Source organism: Caretta caretta, chromosome 3, assembly GCF_965140235.1.
Source record: "Caretta caretta isolate rCarCar2 chromosome 3, rCarCar1.hap1, whole genome shotgun sequence".
Taxonomy (NCBI): Eukaryota; Metazoa; Chordata; order Testudines; family Cheloniidae; genus Caretta; species Caretta caretta.
In genome coordinates this window covers 50,046,348-50,071,985 of record NC_134208.1, presented here as the reverse complement: position 1 = coordinate 50,071,985, position 25,638 = coordinate 50,046,348, and the positions used below count along the sequence as shown (strand labels likewise).

General features: G+C 40.8%; 1 protein-coding gene and 1 long non-coding RNA gene across 5 annotated transcripts in view; one reads left to right on the top strand and one right to left on the bottom strand.

Annotated features, from left to right (window-relative positions):
- Positions 1 to 13,703, bottom strand: part of LOC142071516 (uncharacterized) — a 32,830-nt gene extending 19,127 nt beyond the window's left edge. The window contains exon 1 of the long non-coding RNA XR_012667580.1: positions 13,621 to 13,703. This is a non-coding gene — a long non-coding RNA (uncharacterized LOC142071516). The remainder of the gene's footprint in view (positions 1 to 13,620) is intronic.
- KHDRBS2 (KH RNA binding domain containing, signal transduction associated 2) overlaps positions 1 to 25,638 on the top strand; it is a 641,322-nt gene that overhangs the window by 219,500 nt on the left and 396,184 nt on the right. For 3 of the 4 annotated variants that reach the window (XR_007355928.2, XR_007355926.2, XM_048845206.2), the window contains exon 3: positions 8,729 to 8,845. The exons of the other annotated variant lie outside the window; for it this stretch is intronic. Coding sequence is in view for 1 of the 3 variants with exons in the window: in XM_048845206.2 (XP_048701163.1) it covers positions 8,729 to 8,845 (117 nt within the window). In the remaining 2 variants the exon portion in view is untranslated. The remainder of the gene's footprint in view (positions 1 to 8,728; positions 8,846 to 25,638) is intronic. 4 annotated transcript variants of the gene reach the window in all.

The following is a 25,638-nucleotide window of genomic DNA, read 5'->3' as shown; positions in this document are numbered from 1 at the left end:
GCCTCCTGACCTCCTGCACTGGCAGGCTGAGCTGGCCAACCATGGTGGGGGCTAAAAGCCACAATGCACTGCATGTTGGACAGCTCCAGGAAGCATTATGTCCTTTCACCCACCACTGGAATAAAGCCATCTCTGTGGTCAAACACGGCAACAGTTTAATAATATACAGAAACATTTCAAGAAAAAGCATGTATAAAATATCCTTGATAGAAAAATCAGAATCCCCATCCCTCCCTCCTATCACAGGCAGATAAGCCAATTTCTCATTTTAAAAAAAAGATGCTGTACACAGCCCTGTTGGTTTTAATCACAGTATTCAACAAGTAGTCATACAATGTGAATTAGAATGGCAGAATCTGGCCCCCCAAATGCAGAATCATAGCTGCTAATATATAGGTTAGAGCAGGGGTTCTCAAACTGTGGGTTGGGACCCCAAGGTGGGTCAGGACTGGGTTTTAATGGGGTCTCCAGGGCTGGTGTTAGACTTGATGGGACCTGGGGCCAAAGCCCAAGCCCAAGCCCCACTGCCCAGGGTCAAAGCTGAAGCCCAAGGGTTAAAGCCCTGGGTGGTGGGGCTCAGGCTTCAGCCCTGGGCAGTGGGGCTCAGCTTACAGGCCCCCTTCTGGGGCTGAAGCCCTTGGGCTTTGGCTCCTCTGCTCAGGGTGGTGGGGCTCAAGCTTTGGCTTTTGCCCCTCCTCAGGTGCGCCCTCACTCCTCAGGTTGTGTGGTAATTTTAGTTGTCAGAAGGGGGTTGTGGTGCAATGAAGTTTGAGAACCGCTGAAGTAAGAGAAAAAGCTATTGGAATGTACCTCGGGAAAGACTTGATTCAATTTACCTAAATAAAGATACATCAGAGACTAAACTCAATTATTTGTAACCTGAACATTTATTTTAATGCTAAGACTCATTTATATTCATTTATTTAAATGGCACAACTTATTACCAAATTCTGACAGAAAATAGCTAAAATGAAAACTGAGGGAATAGTATGTTATCCGTATGGACTTGTACTCTGGAAGATGTTTATCTAGAGTCACTGACCATCTGTTTCATGGAGTTATGCCAAAAATGTATTTTCACTGTAGATTTAGGTGCTTGATGCGAGCTAATAAATAACCAAGCAATTATTGCACCATCCTCTTCAAGTACACTGTAAATATGAGCTTCCCAGCATTTCTGAGGATAAAAAATGCATAATAAAATGTTTGCCATAAGTAAATCTTTTAGAGATACTGCAGCTTTAATGACTCTTGTTTTGGTTGCTCGGACCTAATTTGTCTCTGCTGTAATTCAGTTGATTTAATAGAATTACACCAGGTATAAATTTGGCCCTAGGTCTCCTTGCAGTGTTTCAGTTAGAGTCTGTTTTTCTTTTCATGGGCTAGAGCCTGGTCACTGTTCAAAGCCAGAAGAAGAGATCTCATGCAGGGGAGTGCTATGGGAGATTGCATTCTTCTTATCAGAGGACTTGTAAGTTGATGTAGTCTCAGGAGTGCAGTAGCCTCTGGCAGCAGCCTCATACCTCTGCTGGTATACAAGATCTCCAGAACTTCCTGTCAGCATGGATTCACTATTTACTGCCCCTCCCTTTCCCCATCTCCCTGCCTAAAACAGAAACCTGCAGAGTTCAGCTCTAGTATGAAGTGTGTGTGTGTGTGTGTGTGTGTGGTGGAGGTATTCCCCCCTCCTGTGCAGGCTTCCACTGGTTGCACAATATAGTGGACTGTACATGGCTACAGAGTATTGGGGGATGAATAGGATTTGACCTTATATATTTGCAAAATTGCCTTTTATACCAACAGGAGACATGCATGCATATCAAGAGGTGATACACTTCTTAATTACCTACTGTGATTATCCCATCACAATTGCCAGAGTTGGGCCAGAAAAGCTGCTATATGTAGCAGCATGGTATTCTCATAACAAAATAAGAACATAAGAATAGCCCTACTGGGTCAGACCAATGGTCCATCTAGCCCAGTATCCTGTCTTCCGACAGTGGCCAATGCCAGGTGCTTCAGAGGTAATGAACAGAACAGGGTTATTATTGCATGATCCATCCCCTGTCATCCACTCCCATCATCTGGCAGTCAGCAGCTTAGCAATATCCAGAACATGCGGTTGCATCCCTGACCATCTTGGCATCTCTTGACCTCCTTTTTGAACCCAATTATACTTTTTGACCTTCACAACATCCCCTGGCAACGAGTTCCACAGCTTGACTGTGTGTTGTGTGAAGAAGTACTTCCTTTTGTTTGTTTTAAACCTGCTGCCTATTAATTTCATTGGGTGACCCCTGGTTCTTGTACCATGTGAAGGGGTAAATAACACTTCCTTATTATATTGCTCCTCACCATTCATGATTTTTTAGGCTTCTATCATATCTCCCTTTAATCCTCTCTGTACAGTCCCAGTTCTTTTTAATCTTTCCTCATATGGAGGTTGTTCCATACTCCTAATCATTTTTGTTGCCCTTCTCTGTACCTTTTCCAATTCTAATATATCTTTTTTGAGATGGGGTAACCAAAACTGCACACAATATTCAAGATGTGGGCAGACGATGGGTTTATATAGAGGCATTATGATATTTTCTTGTTATCTATTACTTTTCTAATGGTACCTAACATTCTGTTAGCTTTTTTGACTGCTGCAAAAAACTGAAAACAGTATAGTAGAATTTCTGGTATGGTACTTTGACTATTTGGGAATTTGGGGCAAAGGAACACACATTAAAAACAATTAAGTTATTTAACTGTAAACATTGCTTACTGTATAATGCGTGATTCAAGAGAGTGTCTAAGACATGGATTAAATCTGCCTGCATGGTACCATATAGTCGATGGAATTAAACATGCCCTAATACTTATTTGCAGTGTAATGCCAGTCTGTAAAATCCACTATGTACATATTTTATGAGCCTACAACTCATCTCTGCAGGATCAGTCCCTTAGGCTATAACATTTCCAGGTAATTATTAGACAGTTTATAACGTGCATAAATATAAATGGTCATCATCTATATGCTTTTTCTCAGAAGTTCCTTTCTATTCGGACAACAAAGAAGGCCAAATTTTGGCTGACCTGCATGGGTGCCCTCCCCCTACTTGTGCACCAGTTCAAGGACAGCCATTATACCACATACTGAATTCCCTGAGCACCAGTAGATATCCTGAAAGGGGACAAATAGTGCATAGTCACACCTTATCTTTCTGTACTGCCTTGTGAGATGCAGCTAGCACAGGAGACATTTATGCTGTGCTCACAAAGGCCGTATAAGGACCTCTTCTGTGTGCCCACTGTTACACCATCACAGCCATCTTGCCTGCCATTGTGCTCAGCAGATAGGATAGCTACAGGGACTTGAGCTTGTGTGCTTTGACTTCACACACAGCATAAGCAGGGCTGTGTCTTGGAAAACCATAATACAAACCTGTATGTTTCCTGAATGCATATTTACACAGAAATGGAGCTGATATAGTCTGATGGATAAATATTGTTTAACAATATCTAGAAACTTCAGTGTTAGGTTTGAAACCGGGTCCTTACTATTCCTTCTTCCTTATGTCACCAATGTTTGTTTTATTTTTATTTTTATTTCAACATGAAACATAATAAAAGAACACCTAACCCAGGCTCTAGGGCCCCTTAATAAAGAAATATAAAAGGAACTCAAAGGCACAAATGGCAGCAAGCCAACAATCTTCACAAAGAAAGCCAGTCCATAAACTGAAATTTCCTTATTTCCACACTCCCACCAGAGCCTCAGACCTCCCCAGGCACCTGCCCAAATAGTTGGACTTTGCAGTATACTCTACAGGTCAACAACCAATTAGGGTTGTTTCAGGCCAATCAGCAGAGTGAATTCCAAAGTTGAGGTCCCTCGTTAAGAGTACCAGTCCTCTCTTCCATATCCCACGGGAGTGCCAGCTTGAGCACCTCTCAACTGTTGAACAAACTCTTGAGAAGAGAGACAGTCTGTCAGGTTTGCTAAGTGATGTGGTTTGCTAGCAGTGTAGTGGAATGTTCCTTTAAGAAACCTGGTATTGGCACATTCCAGGCCAGAAGTGTACCCATCTGGATCAGGGTGTAGTCCAGGCACTATGATTCCTGAGTAATATGTAATACACTCTGGTTTGTTTGAACCTTCGGGATTGTACCTCTGTGTCCAATACTACATTACAATCAGAGGGTCTTAGACTAGTGAATGGACTTTCAAAACAAATGAAGGGTGTAGCTTTTCTGTCAGTCCTCTGAGCTATCTTTGTGGGGAAGTTCAATATATGTGTTTCCTGTGACTAATGTTAGGGGTCAAATTCTACTTCCAGTAAAACCTGTGAACCCTGCTGAAATCAGCTACACAGATTTAGCTGACAGCAGAGTTTTTCCATAAGTGTTTAATTTGGCTGTGATGCTGGTGATTATATATTAAGAGAAAACACCTCCCTTTTATATTTTTGATAAAGAAATTCATCCATAGTGTGTGATTTACACAAGTACCTCTTATGCTCTTATGTGTAACTATCCATGATCTATAGTTAAAGTAAAAGACTGAGATTCAGGCTACCTGGGTTCTATACTTGGGTTGGCTACAGACAGCTTGTGATGTAGAGCAAACCACTTAATCTGTGCCTCATTTTTCTCTTGTGTAAAATAGAGACAAGAATACCCCCTATCTCCTAGGTATTTTGTGAAGCTAAATTCTGTTGTGCTCTGAGATTTGAGTATACATCATATGGTGAGATGTTTACATCATCTTATTAGTCATCTGAGGGTCATTTGGACCACCTCAGCATATACTAAGTTTCTCTTTCCTTTTGTCATGCTGTATTTCCCATATTCCTTCCAACCCTGCCCGTTCTACCACTTGATTCTTTAAGTGAGATTACGATACATTCCTTTTGTTCTATGGAAGAATACCAGAGTGATACAAGTCAGGCTGCCCTGTCATTTGCATATTTTTGTCTCACCAAATTACAACCAGCTATTAACATGCCACTGGCTGAGGCATTCTGCCATTTGTCCGCTGAATTTAACACAAAACACGTTAAGGAAAAGAACATAAGAATGGCCATACTGGGTCAGGCCAAAGGTCCATCCAGCACAGTATCCTGTCTACCAACAGTGGCCAATGCCAGGTGCCCCAGAGGGAGTGAACCTAACAGGTAATGATCAAGTGATGTCTCTCCTGCTATCCATCTCCACCCTCTGACAAACAGAGGCTAGGGACACCATTCCTTACCCATCCTGGCTAATAGCCATTAATGGACTTAACCTCCATGAATTTATCCAGTTCTCTTTTAAACCCTGTTATACTCCTAGCCTTCACAACCTCCTCAGGCAAGGAGTTCCACAGGTTGACTGTGCACTGAGTGAAGAAGAACTTCCTTTTATTTGTTTTAAACCTGCTACACATTAATTTCATTTGGTGACCCCTAGTTCTTATATTATGGGAACAAGTAAATAACTTTTCCTTATTCACTTTCTCCACACCACTCAAGATCTTATATACCTCTATCATATCCCCCCTTAGTCTCCTTTTTCCAAGCTGAAAAGTCTTAGCCTCTTTAATCTCTCCTCATATGGGACCCGTTCCAAACCCCTAATCATTTTAGTTGCCCTTTTCTGATGCCAGTATATCTTTGTAGAGATGAGGGGACCACATCTGTATGCAGTATTCAAAATGTGGGCATACCATGGATTTATATAAGGGCAATAAGATATTCTCTGTATTATTCTCTATCCCTTTTTTAATGATTCCTAACATCCCGTTTGCTTTTTTGACTGCCACTGTACACTGTGTGGATGTCTTCAGAGAACTATCCACGATGACTGCAAGATCTTTCTCCTGATCAGTTGTAGCTAAATTAGCCCCCATCATATTGTATGTATAGTTGGGGTTATTTTTTCCAATGTGCATTACTTTACATTTATCCACATTAAATTTTGTTTGCCATTTTGTTGCCCAATCACTTAGTTTCGTGAGATCTTTTTGAAGTTCTTCACAGTCTGCTTTGGTCTTAACTATCTTGAGCAGTTTAGTATCATCTGCAAACGTTGCCACTTCACTGTTTACCCCTTTCTCCAGATCATTTATGAATATGTTCAATAGGATTTGTCCTAGGACTGACCCTTGGGGAACACCACAAGTTACCCCTCTCCATTCTGAAAATTTACCATTTATTCCTACCCTTTGTTCCCTGTGTTTTAACCAGTTCTCAATCCATGAAAGGATTTTCCCTCTTATCCCATGATAACTTAATTTACGTAAGAGCCTTTGGTAAGGGACCTTGTCAAAGGCTTTCTGGAAATCTAAGTACACTATGTCCACAGGATCCCCCTTGTCCACATGTTTGTTGACCCCCTCAAAGAACTCTAATAGATTAGTAAGACATGATCTCCCTTTACGGAAGCCATGTTGACTTTTGCGAAACAATTTATGTTCTTCTATGTGTCTGACAATTTTATACTTTACTATTGTTTCAACTAATTTGCCTGGTACTGATGTTAGACTTACTGGTCTGTAATTGCCAGGATCACCTCTAGAGCCCTTCTTAAATATTGGCGTTACATTAGCTATCTTCCAGTCATTGGGTACAGTAGCTGATTTAAAGGACAGGTTACAAACCATAGTTAATAGTTCCGCAATTTCACATTTGAGTTCTTTCAGAACTCTTGGGTGAATGCCATCTGGTCCTGGTGACTTGTTACTGTTAAGTTTCTAAATTAATTCCAAAACCTCCTCTAGTGACACTTCAATCTGTGAGAATTCCTCAGATTTGTCACCTACAAAAGATTCCCTCCGGTTTGGGAATCTCCCTAACATCCTCAGCCATGAAGACTGAAGCAAAGAATTCATTTAGTTTCTCTGTGATGACTTTATCGTCTTTAAGTGCTCCTTTTGTATCTCGATCGTCCAGGAGCACCACTGCTTCTGCTTCCTGCTTCTGATGTACTTAAAAAACATTTTGTTATTACCTTTTGAGTTTTTGGCTAGCTATTCTTCAAACTCCTTTTTGGCTTTTCTTATTACATTTTTACATTTAATTTGGCAGTATTTATGCTCCTTTCTATTTACCTCACTAGGATTTGACTTCCACTTTTTAAAAGATGCCTTTTTATCTCTCACTGCTTCTTTTACATAGTTGTTAAGCCACAGTGGCTCTTTTTTAGTTTTTTTACTGTGTTTTTTAATTTGGGGGTATACATTTAAGTTGAGCCTCTATTATGGTGTCTTTGAAAAGTGTCCATGCAGCTTGCAGGGATTTTGCTCTAGTTACTGTACCTTTTAATGTCTGTTTAACTAACCTCCTCATTTTTGCATAGTTCCCCTTTCTGAAATTAAATGCCACAGTGTTGGGCTGTTGAGGAGTTCTTCCCACCACAAGAATGTTAAATGTTATTATATTATGGTCACTATTTCCAAGCGGTCCTGTTATAGTTACCTCTTGGACCAGATCCTGCGCTCCACTCAGGACTAGATCGAGAGTTGCCTCACCTCTTGTGGGTTCTGTACCAGCTGCTCCAAGAAGCAGTCATTTAAAGTATCGAGAAATTTTGTCTTTGCATTTCATCTTGAGGTGACATGTACCAGTCAATATGGGGATAATTGAAATCCCCCACTATTATTGAGTTCTTTATTTTGATAGCCTCTGTAATCTCCCTTAGCATTTCATCATCACTATCACTATCCTGGTCAGGTGGTCGATAATAGATCCCTACTGTTATATTCTTATTAGAGCATGGAATTACTATCCATAGAGATTCTATGGAACATGTGGATTCATTTAAGATTTTTATTTCATTTGATTCTACATTTTCTTTTACATACAGTGCCGCTCACCACCACCTCCCGCACCACGTGTTCTGTCCTTCCGATATATTTTGTACTCTGGAATGATTGTGTCCCATTGATTATCCTCACTCCACCAGGTTTCTGTGATGCCTATCATATCAATATCCTCCTTTAACACAAGGCACTGTGTTCACCCATCTTATTATTCAAACTTCTAGCATTTGTGTACAAGCACTTTAAAAACTTGTCACTGTTTATTTGTCTGCCCTTTTCTGATGTGTCAGATTCTTTATGTGAAAAGTTATACACAGGGTACAGTACACTAACTTCAAGAAGTTTCCCACACATACATTACTGTGTTTTGGGGGCAATTTTGTCCCCTTAGTGAGCACCCCAAACATGGCAAAAACAGAGAAAAGCAGGCTCAGCAAGTGCAGTTCTACTGTATGGAAATGGCAGGCTCAAGTCCACATCACCAACTTGCAGGAGAGAAGAGATCCACAGGTTTCCCTGTGCCCAAACAGCCATGGAGTTTGGGAGATGGGGAAGGGGAGTAATAGAAGTGATTCCAGTATATCTATGATTACAATGAGCATTTGGTTGTTCTCCCCTACAAACATACACACAGGAAGAACACAGGAATCATGAATACTTCTGCTGTCTTTAGGCCTAGAGAGGAGGATGCCTAAGTTCTCCCACAAACCCCATGAATCTCCTTGGTACACAGCCTGTTTATACTCAGGACTTAATCCCTAGAACTAAATCATATTTTTTAAAAGAAAGGAAAATTATCCTTTTAGAAACATATGTTTACTGAAGCCAATATGTTATCCTTTCCTTCTCCAGTAACTTGCTTACCAATATTTATTGCACATTCTGAACACCATTTCTTTAGTTCATCTTTATCTAAAAACAGATATTTTATTCACTTTCTAGTTCAATTTTGTTGGGAAATTGCTTGGACCAAGAGGAAACTCCTTGAAGAGGTTACAGGAGGAGACAGGTGCAAAAATGTCTATCCTGGGAAAAGGTTCCATGAGGGATAAAGCTAAGGTATTGTACATGAATTCTGATCTTAAATAATGTTAAGTGTACATAAAGTTATATATAGTGGACTCCTCTTAAAAGGCTAATTTACATTAAAAATTTACTAATTAAAAACTATTCTTACATCTATCTTCTTCTGGCAATGGTTTGTTTGAGAACCTTACTGCTATAATTTGGACATGTGTAAATGTGCTTTGTGTAGTTTTATTCTTGTCCTCCATGCTGTTTAATATTTGTCTAGGAATGTTGCCCTTTTCTTCTTTAAATATTCATTAGATAAGACATATTTGAAACAAAGAGTTTCAACATCCTGGAAGAAAAATTTTAAATAGCACTGAAAGGAACACACCATATAGCACATGTTTTATCCTTGCTGTTTGGAATGTCCACTTTATCATGCCACTCCTCTGTAAGATGACTCTGAAACCTATAAAACTAAAGCAACTTTATTTAACTCTGAATGTATTTATTTAACTCTGAATGTATTTATTTAACTCTGACTGTATACTGTAGCGTAACTTATCATCATACCATCTGATCTTGCTTTGACAAGCAAATAATAACTGTTCATTCCACTGATCTATATTTTACATTGACATATATTTTAGTGGCTCTCTCTGTCACCAGTGCTATTTGTTTCAGCAGTTAAAATGACAGGGCCAGGATAAAATAAAAATGAACCAGCATTCTACTGTTTTTATGAGTGACATTATTTGGTTTTGGTGACTCATTTTTTTCCACATCACCAGTCACATTGGTATTATCAGACCATTGGCAAAATTAAACAAATGAGTAAACAAGGAGATGAACCATCCAATATGATGTTATTGTTATGAATCATATTATCCCTAGAATTTAAAGCCAAATTTCCCACATGAAATGAATATCAATTTGCCACAGATTTCTTTAAGATATTGGTCACTGAAGGACTTTATCTATTTGACAATCTTGTTTTTATGGCTTTTTTTTTATGGTTTGATTACATCAAAGAGTTTATTTTCAGTTATTCACAAGTAGAATATTTTATAATCCTTGAACCTACTTCTGGTACTGTAAAAAAATTGCTCTCCAGATCAGTAAATGCATATGCTGCTGAAGTGGCAATAATGTACATTTGTATTGTGTCTGCCAGCTCCTTTCCCAGCTACCCATTCAGATTATTATTGCCAAGAGCAGGAATGACCTGAAAAGGGGTGTGTGAAAGGCCTGTTAGATCAGGAAGTGTTTGGACATAAACAGGCAGCCTCCTCACCTATCCTGTCTCATGAATCTGATCTGACAATATAAGATATATTAGACATTACTAACTGCAGTAGACAGCACAGAGGGCTGGATTCTATGAGCACTGCAGAAAAATCAGAATTCAAGGTACTCTTCCTCCTTGGAAAACAAGACAGAATCCTTAGATGTTCTGGAATTGAGAATGGACATCATGGAAACTCAGTTCCATGAGACTGAAGTAAGAAACGATGTTTCAAAGTATGGTAGTGGTAAAAAAAATTCTAATAAAACAGGCCATTGTAAGTGACTGTCCATTTAACCTTTTCATAATGACTGAAAACAAAATCCACAAGTAATTAGAATAAAGATAAAAAAATTACCTGAAACACATGAATCATTGTTACCAGGATTAGGGTGACCAGATATCCCAATTTTATAGGGACAGTCCCGATTTGGGGGGCTTTTCCTTATATAGGCACCTATTACCCCCACCTCTTGTCCTGATTTTTTATGTTTGCTTTCTGGTCACCCTAACCAGGATCCAATGAGAGGAAATTGGGGACAACTAATGGTGACTGTATAGCCAAAGTAGTTCTCTCAGACAGGATGTGCCAGAGATAGATCCTGGAAAACTGAGGGGGGGAAGGACTTTATTGTGATCAGAAACAATAGCCTAAGCCTTGCTACACAGAAAAGGAGGGGAGGGGAATTGCCATTTTCAAACAAGCTTTCTTGGAGGAAAACATCCACTGGCTTCCTTTATGCAGTAAAACATACTTTTACTGAGCTTAAATATTTATCATTAGATTTGTCTCTGACTTTTTGCATGATTCTGGGTATAGCTGCCGAGAACAAGGCTTAACAAACTCCCCAAGGGTTCCCCAGGCAAGGGTAATCTCCAAGCATGCTACCTCTTTCTCTCAGTCCCTAGCAATAGATGGCACAGCCTGGGTGCCACTGCTGCTGCCTGATCCCTGGCTGTTACAATAATCCATTGGGTGTTTGTGCAGCTGTGCATCAGGTAAAGCGGCTGGCCAGATTAAAGCCGCCTTTGCCCTCGTCTTCTCCAGTCCTGTGCTGGCTGCAGCTGGGCTGAATCAGAGAACGGGGAACACAATTTTTGTGATATGACTGTTGGAAAAGATGAAAAATGTATCCGCTCTGAAGTCCTTAGACACATATTTTCAAGTGGAATTATCTGCTGATTTGCTCTTTCCAAATGGATGAGCATCTATGACAAACAAATATTGAAATGATGGAGTTGTCAGAGAATTTTATGGATTTTGCATGGAGGAGGAATGAGAAATTGGAGGATTTGACAGTGGGGAGATTTATGCAAATGAAGTAATGAATAAGAAGCAGGAAAACATACCGAGAAGGATGGGAATAACATTTGGAAATTGATTATGAACATAGGCTACAAACAAAGGACCATAATGTGCCTAGCCCTGAGTAAGAAGGCTCTTCCTTTCCACCCCAGCTCTTTTACACAGTTACAGCCCATGAACTCAGAGGGCACAAGGACTATAACAAGGCTAGTGCCCAGAGTGGTACTATCCAAAGTAAATGAGATGGGGAGGGGCCATCATCATCACTGTTGCAAATCCCAGAGGGATGTAGCTTCCTTGCAGATTGAGCACCACCTAGATCAATCTCTAGTTAGGTCCTTAAGAAGCTTTGGCTGGATGTTCCGTCTGTGTCTGTGGTCTTATCATGCCACAGAAGCTTTTTGCATCCACATGATCACCAACCATGTAGCAAGGACTGGAAAGCGTGGGTAGGGAGAAATCCTGCTCCTTCATCAGCCTGTGGGTGTTGCCCTGTCCTTAGAGGTGTTTGTGCACAAACACTGCACTCTGTAGTAGAGTATTGCTGTGGGCATGCAAAACCCCAGTGCATCAGAAAACATTGTACCTCAACCAGGTAGACTGCCTCGAAGGGTAGCCCCTACCCCACACAATATATGTGTGACTCCTCATGCAGGACAAATCCATTTAAAGTAGGCAATAAGACAAACTCAAAATGAAGAATGTGAGCAGCTTCAAATGTACCCTGTGTACCTCAGAAGTTGTGCTGGGAACTGTGGGATAAGCACCCAGAGGGCAATGCTACGGGAACAGTATAGCAGAACATTAATGGGCAACAGTCCTTTACCCAGATCAGCATGGCAAAAGTGGATATCCTGCACTTTTGTGATTAAACTGATACCACCAGCTTAATTAGCAACAGTTCAATTTTCTGTGATAGATGCAGCCTAAGCAGGACTGGCTCTAGGAACCAGCAAAGCAAGCATGTGCTTGGGGCAGCACATTTCCAGGAGTGGCGTTCCGGCCAGCCTTTTTTTTCTTTCTTTCTTTTTTTTTTTTTGCTTGGGCAGCAGTTGTGCTTTCAGAGCTTGGGGCGGCAAAAAACCTAGAGCCGGCCCTGACGGTGATAGAGTAGCATAGTTCTGGACTAAAATAGCTCCAGTTAACACAAGAAGTTGCAATTACCACTGGAAACACAGGAGGTAAGTTTGTCTTTTAGAAACACTTTTCTCTGAGACTGGTTACCCAGAACTATGATTTTAATGTTGACTCTACTCTAAATCATTGAATTTCAAAATGTTTAGTATTTAAATAACAGCATATATTTTTAAATTGACTACAGAAGGTGTTACCTAACACAACTGATGCAGCACTGATCAGTATGAATTGTGTTCATCATAAGAGAACAGCCAGTTTCCAATGAGATCTTATGACAGATTGAAATAACAGGCTCTCCATCCTGAGAACTCTCATTATTTTGCTGACTCACATGATAGCATTATAGCTTGTCACTCCTATAGTAGTATAGTATTATACACATGCAAATTCATTCATCAGAACTGATAGTGATGAGATTAAACAAAGTCATATTAAATTGCCCATCTTTTTGTTCTTCCCCCCATTCTTCTAATTCATTGAAGACGGTTGTGAAAGAAAACAAAACTCAGTAGATAAGAGGAATTTGATTATGAATAGAATCAATTGAGGGACATCAATCCACATAAAGTTTGTACATGATTTACAATGATATCCAAGTTAATAATTGCTTGAAACTTTATTTTCAGGAGCTAAATCTGCAAAGAATGCATGTAAAGCAAGCAATTATGTGCTATTAAGCATACACTTCTACATGGAAATAAAGTTATTTTCATGTGTTCAATAAGTGAGGACCCTATTTTCTACACACTGCAACCCCCTGTGCTGAGTCCAGTCCTTTCTATCAAATTGCAGATGTGTCCTCTGTGGGTTGGAATAACTATTCTGTGTGAAGAGAGGACTGGTTCCCTCTAGAGGATTCAGGGAGACCTTTGGCCACCGCTGTTACCCCAGGGTTCTTTCAACCCACAGTTCTTTGTAACTTTTACTCTATGCAAGGTGGTGTCAGGAAATAAATCAGGGGAGACACGGTTTGATGGCTGGCACAAACAGGACAACACAAGAATGTTTTCACTTAAAGCTAAACTTTACTTAGTCTCAAGCACTTACCCACATCTGCAACAGGTTAGTAAAACACCCCCAACCCTCGATAATTACCTAAGCTGTGTGGCTCTCGAGTGGGACAACGGCAGCCCGTCTGCCAGTGGGGAACACAAGATGTATCCAGAGAGAGAGTCCAGTCATGAAGAGTCCCACTACCTCAAACTTTTCCCCCTTATTTATACATTAGTAATCGAATGACATGTCGCTTAAAGAAAACTTGTTAAGCAAGCAGTTCCAATGGGCAAGCAAGAGGCTCCTTCTGATTATTGATTAACCAGGTGTGGGTTTTTCCAGAGTTTGCAGCCTTTAGGCCCCAATAGACATTCCTGGGGCACAGTCTGCTCTTCTAAAATGCAAGTATCAGCAACTTCGACACAATTCTTATCAGGAAGGATGCGGGGGTCAAGCTGCCCTTTCTGTGGCACTCAAAACCCCCTCCCCTCCTGCCTTGATCAAACTGAGTTTGCTGCATGGCCACTTTATGGCCTGCTGACTTGCCTGCTTTTAGCAATAAGCCATAGTGGTTTCAGGCACTTTACTGGTTTGTCAAAATCTCCCGTACAACTGCCAGGTCTTTTACTTTTTGGGTTAGTCTAGTGAAGAAATCCTTTCCCCCATCACAGGGTGTTGCAGAAGGGAAGGGAAAGAGAAACGGAGCGCAATCTTTGGGTTGGACTGATCTTTCCATGTTTCCCGGGTTTCATTTTCATGTATAGAGTAACAGCCTTTAATAATAATTATCTTGTATAAATGATAAGTATACTTCATATTGTTTAACTGTTTCAGAACAGCATATGTGAGAGAACAGAATGGATATGAATGATTCCAGATGTGAATGGATGGCATAGGAAGCTATAGGGTCTTCCTTGGTCCAGAACTCACCAAGTTGTCTACATTACCCTCAGGGAGGACGAGTAGCAAACAATGCTTAAACACGTGATAGTCTGGCCAGTATTTAAGAGACAATCATTTGGTAAAAATTACTTGATGACCATCCCATCTTCCATCTCTCCCTTCTTGGGTAAGATGATTGAAAAAGGTGGTTAGGAGCCAACTGCACCAAAATCTAACATTTCCCCAGTCAGGTTTCCTGTCTGATATGGTAAGGAGACAGCACTAGTTCTTTAGGGCCAGAGAGAACACTAAAATGTCCATGCTAACATTAGAATGTTCACTGAGTGCTTTATTACATAACCTTTAATTTTGTAAATGATGAGTATACTTGAAATCATAAGCTCCATGGAGTAAGGACTGCATTTATTTGGTCTTGTAGTCTAGAGCACATCATTGGTGCTTAACAAATAAATAATGATAATAAGAGGAGTACAAATAAGCTCACAATAATAAGCACAGTCAGCACCCAAGTTATGTGATATTTAGCCAAATCAAAATATCTTTTATTTTTGATAAATGTTGTTTGGGATGAGCTTTCACAGGAACATGTGAGAATATCCTTGGGGATCATGGTCTTTACCCAGAAATATGACTGTACTTTGGATAATGCTATTTATACTGATGGACACGATTGGTGAGAGGGGATAGGTTGTCATCCAGGTTAACAATAAACTTGATGAACAAGGCAAAATGAAAATAGAAAATGTGTAGGGGCAGGGGAGAAAGAATGAGTATTAATGTGGCCATAGAGTTTAAAGAGAGAAGGAATCACCAGATTATCTGGTCTGACCTCCTGTATATCACAGGCCACCAGTGTACGGGGAATTCGAACAGAATTTGGAGGCCCCAGCGAGGATTGGTAGAGAGGAAGGAGACGGATGGTACAAAGTTTGTAGTTTGTCCATTGCAATAGGAGGTAAAAGACGGCAGGGTGGGGTCGCTCCCTACAAGTTCCCATGTTGCGGTTCACGAGTTAATTTACGGATACATTCCATTAGTGGGACTCAGAACTCAGGCTGATTGCCTGCTCGAGTGGAGAAATTATGTCCAGAGACAGGGAACCAACTCCAGGACACAGCCCCAAAAATCAGAGCTGCCAGACCTTAACACTCTGCAATGATACCGTGCAGAAACTGGAGTCCCCCAGATGGACCTGATTCTGACTGGCCATCTGGAAAAGTCCATCTGTCTTATTGGGAGTGGTGAGCACTGTATGTGTGTGCATTCTGTTTTGGTGATTGTTAAGAAATAGAGGTTATGTAGTATATTACTGTGTAAGGCTCTTTCACTGGTAAAAGACCCTGTAAACCCACAAAAGATTCCACAGGGAAAGAGAGTTTGCTCTGAGTCCACAGGGAATGGGTACTTGCCTGGAGCCCATGGAGGAGTAGAGCCCAGAGCCCACAGAGGGGTAAAGTTAGGTGCTTTTTACCTGGAGTCCTAGGAACTGGATAAAGGTGGGTGCCCTTGAATGTGTGAGTAACAGAGAATTTTGTGCTGGTAATGAATTCAGTGGAGACACTGCAGGCAGCCTAAGGGCTTTTGGACTGAACTGATAAAGCCTAACACATTAAACAATAGCAAAGTACCTGTGCCTTCTGTCTGAAAGGGTCGCTGCCTATCTGGCAGAATGACCACCCCAGAGCAACAAGAGAGAAAGGGAACAAAGAAAAGGGACCAGGAGGGGTGGGGGTTAGTTGAGGAGCCCACCCTCCTTGTGAAATGGTTAGTGGGACAAAGCCTGTGCCCATGGGAAGGGGCAGTTCAGGGAAGAAAGCAGGATCAGGCCCAGACAAGCAGGCAGGCAACAGATAAAGAGAGTGAGAAGTTAACTCTGCAGAGGCTGGAGGGAATTAAGCAGTTGAACCTTGTACAAATGTTAACAGAAAAAGTGTTATAGAAAAAGAATTCTTGGTTTCTTTGCAGCCATTCTGAAGGAAAAATGGGCCCTTTTCCAAAGGAATGTTTGTAAATAAGCCAGGCAAAAAGACAATCTGCTTTGAATCATTTGACTGAACAATTTAGTCAAATTTGCCAAAAGAACATAAAGGGGTTTCTACTGGAACTTACCTGACCCCAGATATATACCAATGTAATCTATGTACAGCTGTGTAAAAATTAAAGCAGTGTAAGGGACGTGAAGCAGAAGAGTATGCTTGTATCTGTGTGTATAGATATATTGTGTAAATGTGTGGAGTGTTTGGGACCAAGGCTGGCACTCCTGGCTTGTGAAACTCTATTTTGTGGGTTTAAGATAAATTTTTGGTTTGGTTTGGTTTTAAATAACACCACTAAAAAGCCATCTGAAACTTTCATTCAAAGTTGCAAAACTGAGAAACACTTTTTTGCCAGACAAAGGTGACTAGTGTTGTTTGGCTTTGGTATTTAGCATTTAACCCTTAAGGTACCTCAATGCTTTATACAGTTCAATATATATTTTTAAAAGACCAAAGTCCTGGCTGCAGCAGGGCTGTCAAACCCAGGAGAATGGGGAGAAATTCTGGATCTTTTTTTTGGGATAACAAAATAGCAGATAAGAGCTGTAGTATAAGAAGTTAAAAAAGACACTGCCCCTCTGGAGCAACAGCAGGGGTGAGGTGCACAAAAAAAAAGAAGCAATGTTAGAAACACTGAGCGTTAAGGTGTCTCTGAGTAATCAGACTGTCACTTTGATAAAGGTACATGAAAACTGTGTGAGCACAAAAGAAACTGTTACACCTTATGTAAAAACTGATATGGCTAATATAATGTTATCGAAGTTAAACTATGAAAGGAATGTGCATTTTTCCCAGGACATGTGCAGTGTATATTGTAGAAGGGGCAAACAAAACATGCTACTTAACTAAAATCCTATTTGGGCTCTAAAGGGAGCCAGAGTAGGTTGTGTTTTCTTTTTCAGATCACTGTGTGTTTTGGAAGCAGAAGTTGAAAGTGAAAAGAAATCAAAACTCAGGTAGAAGTTGATTGTGTCCCCTTTTAAGAAAGGGTCTCTGACCTGCTGATGGCTTTGGATCCAAAAGCAATCCAGAAAGTGTTTGTGAAAATGCAAATTACCTTACTGATAGAGGAAGGTGGAAAAAGAAGTCAAACCTAAAAATAAGAGAAGGACAGGTTAACCCTAAGTAGGAAAAATATTCTTTTTGTGTGTGTATGCAGTGCTGAAATCTGAAGTTTTTAATAGATTTGATGTTAATATTAAATATTGGGATACATTTAATGTTAATAAGTACCCCTGTAACAATGGATAGTGTGTATGATTTTTTTTAAAAAACAAACCTTTAAGGTCATATGGTAATGATACTTCTCAGCTATTACCTGTGAATACACTTAAAGCTTAGCACAGCAGAAAGAATATTACAAACTTGGTCTGCTGTATAAGAAGAAAAACTGAGGTACACCACCTCATGAATTTAATAACTGAATAGTGGAATAATTTCCCCTAAACCCTTAAAGGGTAAGAGCCATTGAAACCTGGCCTGCCTATAGAAAGGAAAGCCAGTAGAGATAAGGAGGTGTTAGTACTGTTATACAAAGCACTGGTGAGACCTCATCTGGAATATTGTGTGCAGTTCTGGTTTCCCATGTTTAAGAAGGATGAATTCAAACTAGAACAGGTACAGAGAAGAGCTACTAGGATGATCCAAGGAATGAAAAACCTGTCTTATGAAAGGAGACTCAAAGAGCTTGGCTTGGTTAGCCTAACCAAAAGAAAGATGAGGGGAGATATGATTGCTCTCTATAAATATATCAGAGGGATAAATACCAGGGTGGGAGACGAATTATTTAAGCTCAGTACCAATGTGGACACAAGAACAAATGGATATAAACTGGCCATCAGGAAGTTTAGACTTGAAATTAGACAAAGGTTTCTAACCATCAGAGGAATGAAATTCTGGAACCGCCTTCCAAGGGGAGCAGTGGAGGCAAAAGACATATCTGGCTTCAAGACTAAGTTTGATCATTTTATGGAGGGGATGGTATGATGGGATAGCCTAATTTTGGCAATTAATTGATCTTTGACTATTAGCGGTAAATATGCCCAATGGCCTGTGATGGGATGATGGGGTCGGGAAGGAATTTTCCTCCAGGGCAGATTGACAGAGGCCCTGGGGGTTTTTTCGCCTTCCTTTGCAGTGTGGGGCATGCGTCACTTGCTGGAGGATTCTCTGCACCTTGAAGTCTTTAAACCATGATTTGAGAACTTCAGTAGCTCAGACATAGGTTGGGGTTTGTTACAGGAGTGGGTGGGTGTGATTCTGTGGCCTGTGTTGTGCAAGAGGTCAGACTACACGATCATAATGGACCCTTCTGACCTTAAAGTCTATAATTCTATGATTCAGTCAGCAAGGATATTTGTGAAAGGAAATACTACATTAGGCAGAAAAGAATTAACAAGCATTTTAACTGTATTTCAGAAATGCCAGTCTGTTAACAGGGAAACATCCTTAGGTGGTAAAGGCACATTTAAAAGCAAAATATGCATGAGACACAAGGTGTATCTGTTGGTGGGAATAAAAGGATGGACACAAAAAGTTTTTAAAGCACAAAGTGAAATTACCAAGGGGAAAAAAGGGTATGTAAAAATATGGGTTACTAAAAGAATAAGACTTGCCAATTTTTACTTCTTAGTTAACTTCCAGCATGCGAGCCCAGCTGAATGCACCTGGGTGTTATATGAGATTGGATATAAGGAAAGAAAGGCCCAGTGACGGTATAGCAGCCCTAATACTGTCTCAGTGTAAACTACTGAAAGCTATTGGATTTTGCCTGGCAGCCAGGAGGGGTGGGTAACCTAAAGAAAAGGCTCCCAAGAAATGTATTGAACTGCTTTGGGTGGAAGTGGATTAGAAGTTGGAGTGCTGGATGCTACTAACATAGAGGTATTGGCAGACAAATGAAGTTATGCTATAAATGTTTCTGTCATATCATAGCAATTAGGGGATGTGATTTCGAATTTCATGTACCCAAATTTAAATATAGTCAGTTAAAAGTATCTTATACTTTGTATTCTATTGTAAAACATGTGCCCCTTGGAATGGATTTATCTGCTTTACAAACATTGCTTATACACCCTGATTTACAGAACCAATTACATACTGCAAAACAGGAAGGGTACAGAGTCATGGTTACCATGCATCATAATGCCAATGAAATTAAATTGGTATTTGCAAGAATTGACCAGAACCTGTCACACCACTGGTGGGAAGTGTTATTGGGATGGTTCCCCACTGGCACAGGTATCCTGAATTTGGCCCTACACCCCATCATAGTAATCTTGGGGTGCCAAATAGTAGTGGTTTTTGTTACCAGCCTAATGACATGCTGGATATGGTGCAAAATCTGGCAATTGCAAGTCCCCCGACAGATGAGTCAGTGGTTACTGCCACCGGCACTTGTACCCCCGGGTAAGGAACATATTGAACTTGTTGCCCCTCCCTCAACTGGGAAAGGAGGCTAAGGTGATCGCTTGTCAATTGCTATGCTGGTATGCTAAGTATGGGATGCCAACAAGAAGATAATTTGCTCGGTCTCGGCTGAGAGCCTTGAGCTTTCATTGGATCTCAACTCCGGCGCATCCAGAAAAGGTGTGACAGCGATCATGTAAAGGCCCCCTTGTGTGAAAGGTGACCTTTAAGGAGGAGAAACTGTATGGAGAGACTTTGGCAAACCAGTGAAGTGCCTGAAACCACTATGGCTTATTGCTAAAAGCTGCCAAGTCAGCAGGCTGTAAATTAGCCAAGTCAGCAGGCTTAGCTAATCTGTTGCGGACATGTGTATAAGTGCTTGAGACTAAGTAAAGTTTAGCTTTAAGTGAAAGCACTCTTATGTTGTCCTGTTTGTGCCAGCTATCTGTCGGTCAGACAGCTGTGTCTCCCCTGATTTATTTCCTGACACCGCCTCGCACAGAGTAAAAGTTACCAAGAGCTTTGGGTTGAAAGAACCCCAGGTAACAACCAACACCACCCAGCACCCACATGCAATTTATGGTAGGTTTTCATGAGCGGCAGAGCAGAAGGACAAAGTTATTTTACAACCATAATCTCTTTTACTGTGTGTTTAAATATATGTCAAGGGTGTTCAGAACTCTGGGTAGGCATTCTTTTGTGAAGAATTTTAAATCTAAATAAATAAATAGCCAAAATACAGAGGGCAAAAAGTTAAATTACAAAACAGCTCCCAGCATCTTAGTAGTATTCACAGATATTCCAAAATCTTTCACTTGATCCATGAGTTTTACTTCAGAAGGACAGGATTTGGAAGTAAATCTGTAATTACTTAGATTGAACTTGTCACGCAGGCCAGTGAGCTCTCATTCATACGTTTTAGTTTAAATGGTAATTATAGTACTTGAGTTAAATCCTCTGGATATCATTGGGTTAATTGCCCCCTCAATATAAATTACTTTTAATTAGACAAACTCTGTTGGCTCTAATTTGTATTTTGTCCGCTTTATTTTTTTTTTTAATTCATTTCACCCAGTGTTCAAAAATATTCATGTATTTTTTTTCTTCAAGTTGTTTGGAAGCTGCTCCCCCAACCCCTCCCCCCCCTCCAGTACTATTTTCTTAAACTGGAGAATAAGCATGCAGTGCAATATAGAATTTCACTATGGAAGCTCCATGTCCATGAGTGAAGTCTTTGTCAGTTACTGAATTAACTTTTAATTGCTTTCCTATTCCAGTTTCAGGTACTGTTTGAATAATTTATTACAAATGGGGGCTTTTCATTAGAGAAGAGACAAACTGAGTAAAAATATTTCATTTTACCTAATGAATCAAATACTTCCCACTCCACCAAGGATAGAGATGACCCTACACACAGAAGAACCACTAGCAGAGCAGTAGCGTGGCAGTGCAGTTGCTAGGCACCAAGCTATCAGATTGAACATAGAATCACATAAATGTAGAGCTGGCAGGGACCTTGAGAGTTCATCTAGGCCAGGCCCCCATCTTCAGGGAGGACCAACTAAACCTAGACCACCCCTGACAGGTGTTTGTACAACCTGTTCTTTAAAACCTCCATATATGGGGATTCTACAGCCTGGCTTGGATGCCTATGCTAAAGCTTATCTACCCTTATAGTTAGAAAGATTTTTCCTACTATCTAACCTAAATCTCTTTTGCTGCAGATTAAGTCCATTACTTCTTGTTCTACCTTCAGTGGACATGGAGAACAATTGATCACCGTCCTCTTTATAAACAGCCCTTATCAGACTTGTAGAATATTATCGGGTCCCCTCTCTCAAGGCTAACCATGTTCACTTTTTTTAATCTTTCCCTGTCAAGCAGAAAGGACTGGTGGAAAACCCATGGAACTTTTTGCTGGGGATGTTATGAAGGCCAAAATTATAACTGGTTCAAAAAAGATTTAGATAAGTTCATGAAGGATAGGTCCATCAGTGAATATTAGCCAAGATGGTCAGGGATGCAACACCATGCTCTGGGTGTCCCTAAGCCTCTGACTGCCAAATGCAAGGATTGACCAACAGGTGATGGATCACCTGATAATTGCCCTGTTCTGTTTACTGCCTTTGAAGCACCTGGAATTGGTCACTGTCGGAAGACAGAATGCTGTGCTAGATGGACCATTGGTCTGACCCAGTATAGCTGTTCTTATGGTTGCTTATGATTACCATTTGCTTCAGTGGACACAAAATTCCACCCATATATTTTACTGTGTGGGAGGATGAAGTTCAGAAGAAAAATGTAGATTTTTGCCTATTAACTCTGAGATAGTAAGGTATTATCATTATTATTTATTATCTGTATTACCACAGTGTCTAGGAGCCCTAGTCATGGACCAGGGCTATATTATGCTAGGTACTGTAAAAACACAGAACAAAAAGACAGTTCCTTCCCTAAAGAGTTTACAGTCTAAGTACTAGACAAGATCTACCAGGTGGATACTAACAGAAAGAGGACTACAAGGAAACAAAGAGACTTTATTGGCCGGCATGATAGGCAGTGGTGTGAGCACACCAGAAGACTAACCATTATGAAGTGTTTTGTAAGCATCATGGGAAACAAGTTTTGAGGAGGGTTTTGAAGGAGGATGCTGAGTTCATTCTGTAGATGTTTACGGGGAGCTCTTCCGTATCTGGAGGGACAGCATGGGAGAAAATTTAATAAGTTATTGAGGCTGACATCATAGGCCCAATCAGAGGTGAGAGTCAACATCTCTATAAGCAAATGACAGATGATAGGGTGGGAATAGTTAATGAAGGGCCTAGAAAATGAAGATAAGCAGTTTATCTACGTGTTAGGGAAGGGGGGCAGTGGAGAGATGCAAAGAGAGGGATGACGTGATCAAAGCAACAGCTAGGAAAATGATCATTGCAGAAGCATTCTGAATGGATGTGATCAGGGCTAGGTTTTCAATGTCAAGGCCAGAGAATAGATAGAAAGGCCATATCTTAGAGATGCCATGCATAAAAAAACAACAAGATATAAACAGACTGGCTATGACATTCTAGAGAGAGACCTGAGTCTAAGATGATGCCCAGGTTTAGGGCCTGAGTGACAGGCAAGGATGGTGATGTTGTCCACAATGATCAAGAAAGGAGGTAGCAAGGAGTACTTGGGGGAGAGAGGAGAAGAGATTAGGAACTCTGTTTTAGCTATGTTGAGCTTCAGCTAACAACTAAACATCCATAAGGAGATGTCAGAAAGACAGGTTGAGACAATTTATCTTCGACACAAGGAGACCAGTCTGGTTTAGGTGCAGAAGTTCAAGCACTGATGGACTGGAAGTCACAAAAAGTCTGAGTGATAGAGGGTGGAGGTGGACTGATGGGTGGTGCTGGAAGAGCCAAGGTGACAGTCAGAGAGGGGGAACTCAACAACAGAGATATCACAGAGGGAGAGAGAGGGAGAGAGAGAGCAGTGCTAGACACTATATGTGTCATAGGGATTAAGCCCTCTGCACCACTTTATAAACATTTTCTGCTAAATTGATTCATGAAGTAGTATAATATTTCCATGTTATTAATGATGGCATTTTCAAAACTGAATAACAAAGAGGGCAACTGAACCTTCTCTGAAGAATTACACACTCGAGGGCTGGTACTTTAGAAAATTACATTGTTCTAAGGGGACACTCTTCAAAGAATTACATCAGACGTTGAACAGACACTGAAAGATCCCTATTTTATTACTGGTGCAACACAGTGGTGATATTAAAAGTCTTCATCTCCTCCCTCGCATCTGATGTTAGAACAGACTCTCATATTTCACAGCTCTGTCAGTATAGATGTGAGACTCATATTGCTGTTTCCAAAAAAAGGCTGGTTACTTGTTGGGTTTCTTTTTTAATACTGATAAATTAAACTACTTCCATGGGGCCAAGTCCTGAGGTGATTCTTCAGGGTTTTTTTCTGTTTTAAGTAAAAACTGATGAAATACCTCAAGAATGGCCTTTTATGGTTTTCCTGGAACTCTAAGGAGTTTCCAGTGTGAGAAATAGAATGCATAGATTCTAAGGCCAGAAGGAACCATTGTGATCATCTAGTCTGACCTCCTGTATAACACAGGCCACAGAACTTCCACAAAATGATTCCTAGAATGTAGCTTTTAGGGAAAAAATCCAATCTTGATTTAAAAATTGTGAGTGCTGGAGAATTCACTATGACTCTTGGTAAATTGTTCCAGTGGATAATTACTCTCACTATTAAAAATTGACTTCTTATTTCCAGTCTGAATTTGTCTAGCTTTAGTATCCAGCCATTGGCTCATTGTATGCCTTTTTCTGTTAGACTGAAGACCCCATCATCAAATATTTGTTCCCCATGTAGCTACCCCATTAGTCATGCCTGACTAATCTAATCGCCTTCTATGATGAGATTACTGGTTCTGTGGATGAAGGGAAAGCAGTGGATGTATTGTTTCTTGACTTTAGCAAAGCTTTTGACACGGTCTCCCACAGTATTCTTGTCAGCAAGTTAAGGAAGTATGGGCTGGATGAATGCACTACAAGGTGGGTAGAAAGCTGGCTAGATTGTCGGGCTCAACGGGTAGTGATCAATGGCTCCATGTCTAGTTGGCAGCCGGTATCAAGTGGAGTGCCCCAAGGGTCGGTCCTGGGGCCGGTTTTGTTCAATATCTTCATAAATGATCTGGAGGATGGTGTGGATTGCACTCTCAGCAAATTTGCGGATGATACTAAACTGGGAGGAGTGGTAGATACGCTGGAGGGGAGGGATAGGATACAGAAGGACCTAGACAAATTGGAGGATTGGGCCAAAAGAAATCTGATGAGGTTCAATAAGGATAAGTGCAGGGTCCTGCACTTAGGACGGAAGAACCCAATGCACAGCTACAGACTAGGGACCGAATGGCTAGGCAGCAGTTCTGCGGAAAAGGACCTAGGGGTGACAGTGGACGAGAAGCTGGATATGAGTCAGCAGTGTGCCCTTGTTGCCAAGAAGGCCAATGGCATTTTGGGATGTATAAGTAGGGGCATAGCGAGCAGATCGAGGGACGTGATCGTTCCCCTCTATTCGACATTGGTGAGGCCTCATCTGGAGTACTGTGTCCAGTTTTGGGCCCCACACTTCAAGAAGGATGTGGATAAATTGGAGAGAGTCCAGCGAAGGGCAACAAAAATGATTAGGGGTCTGGAACATATGAGTTATGAGGAGAGGCTGAGGGAGCTGGGATTGTTTAGCCTGCAGAAGAGAAGAATGAGGGGGGATTTGATAGCTGCTTTCAACTACCTGAAAGGGGGTTCCAAAGAGGATGGCTCTAGACTGTTCTCAATGATATCAGATGACAGAACGAGGAGTAATGGTCTCAAGTTACAGTGGGGGAGGTTTAGATTGGATATTAGGAAAAACTTTTTCACTATGAGGGTGGTGAAACACTGGAATGCGTTACCTAGGGAGGTGGTAGAATCTCCTTCCTTAGAGGTTTTTAAGGTCAGGCTTGACAAAGCCCTGGCTGGGAATTGGTCCTGCTTTGAGCAGGGGGTTGGACTAGATGACCTTCTGGGGTCCCTTCCAACCCTTATATTCTATGATTCTACTTCTAGCCCATAATCAAGTCACCCCTTAACTTTCTCTTTGTTCAGCTAAATAGGTTGAACTCCTTGCATCTATCACAGTAAGGCATGAGTACTTTAGTGTTCTATCTTATTTTCTTATTTTTTTTCTTCCCCCTTAGTGCACATATTTCTTTCTCTGTT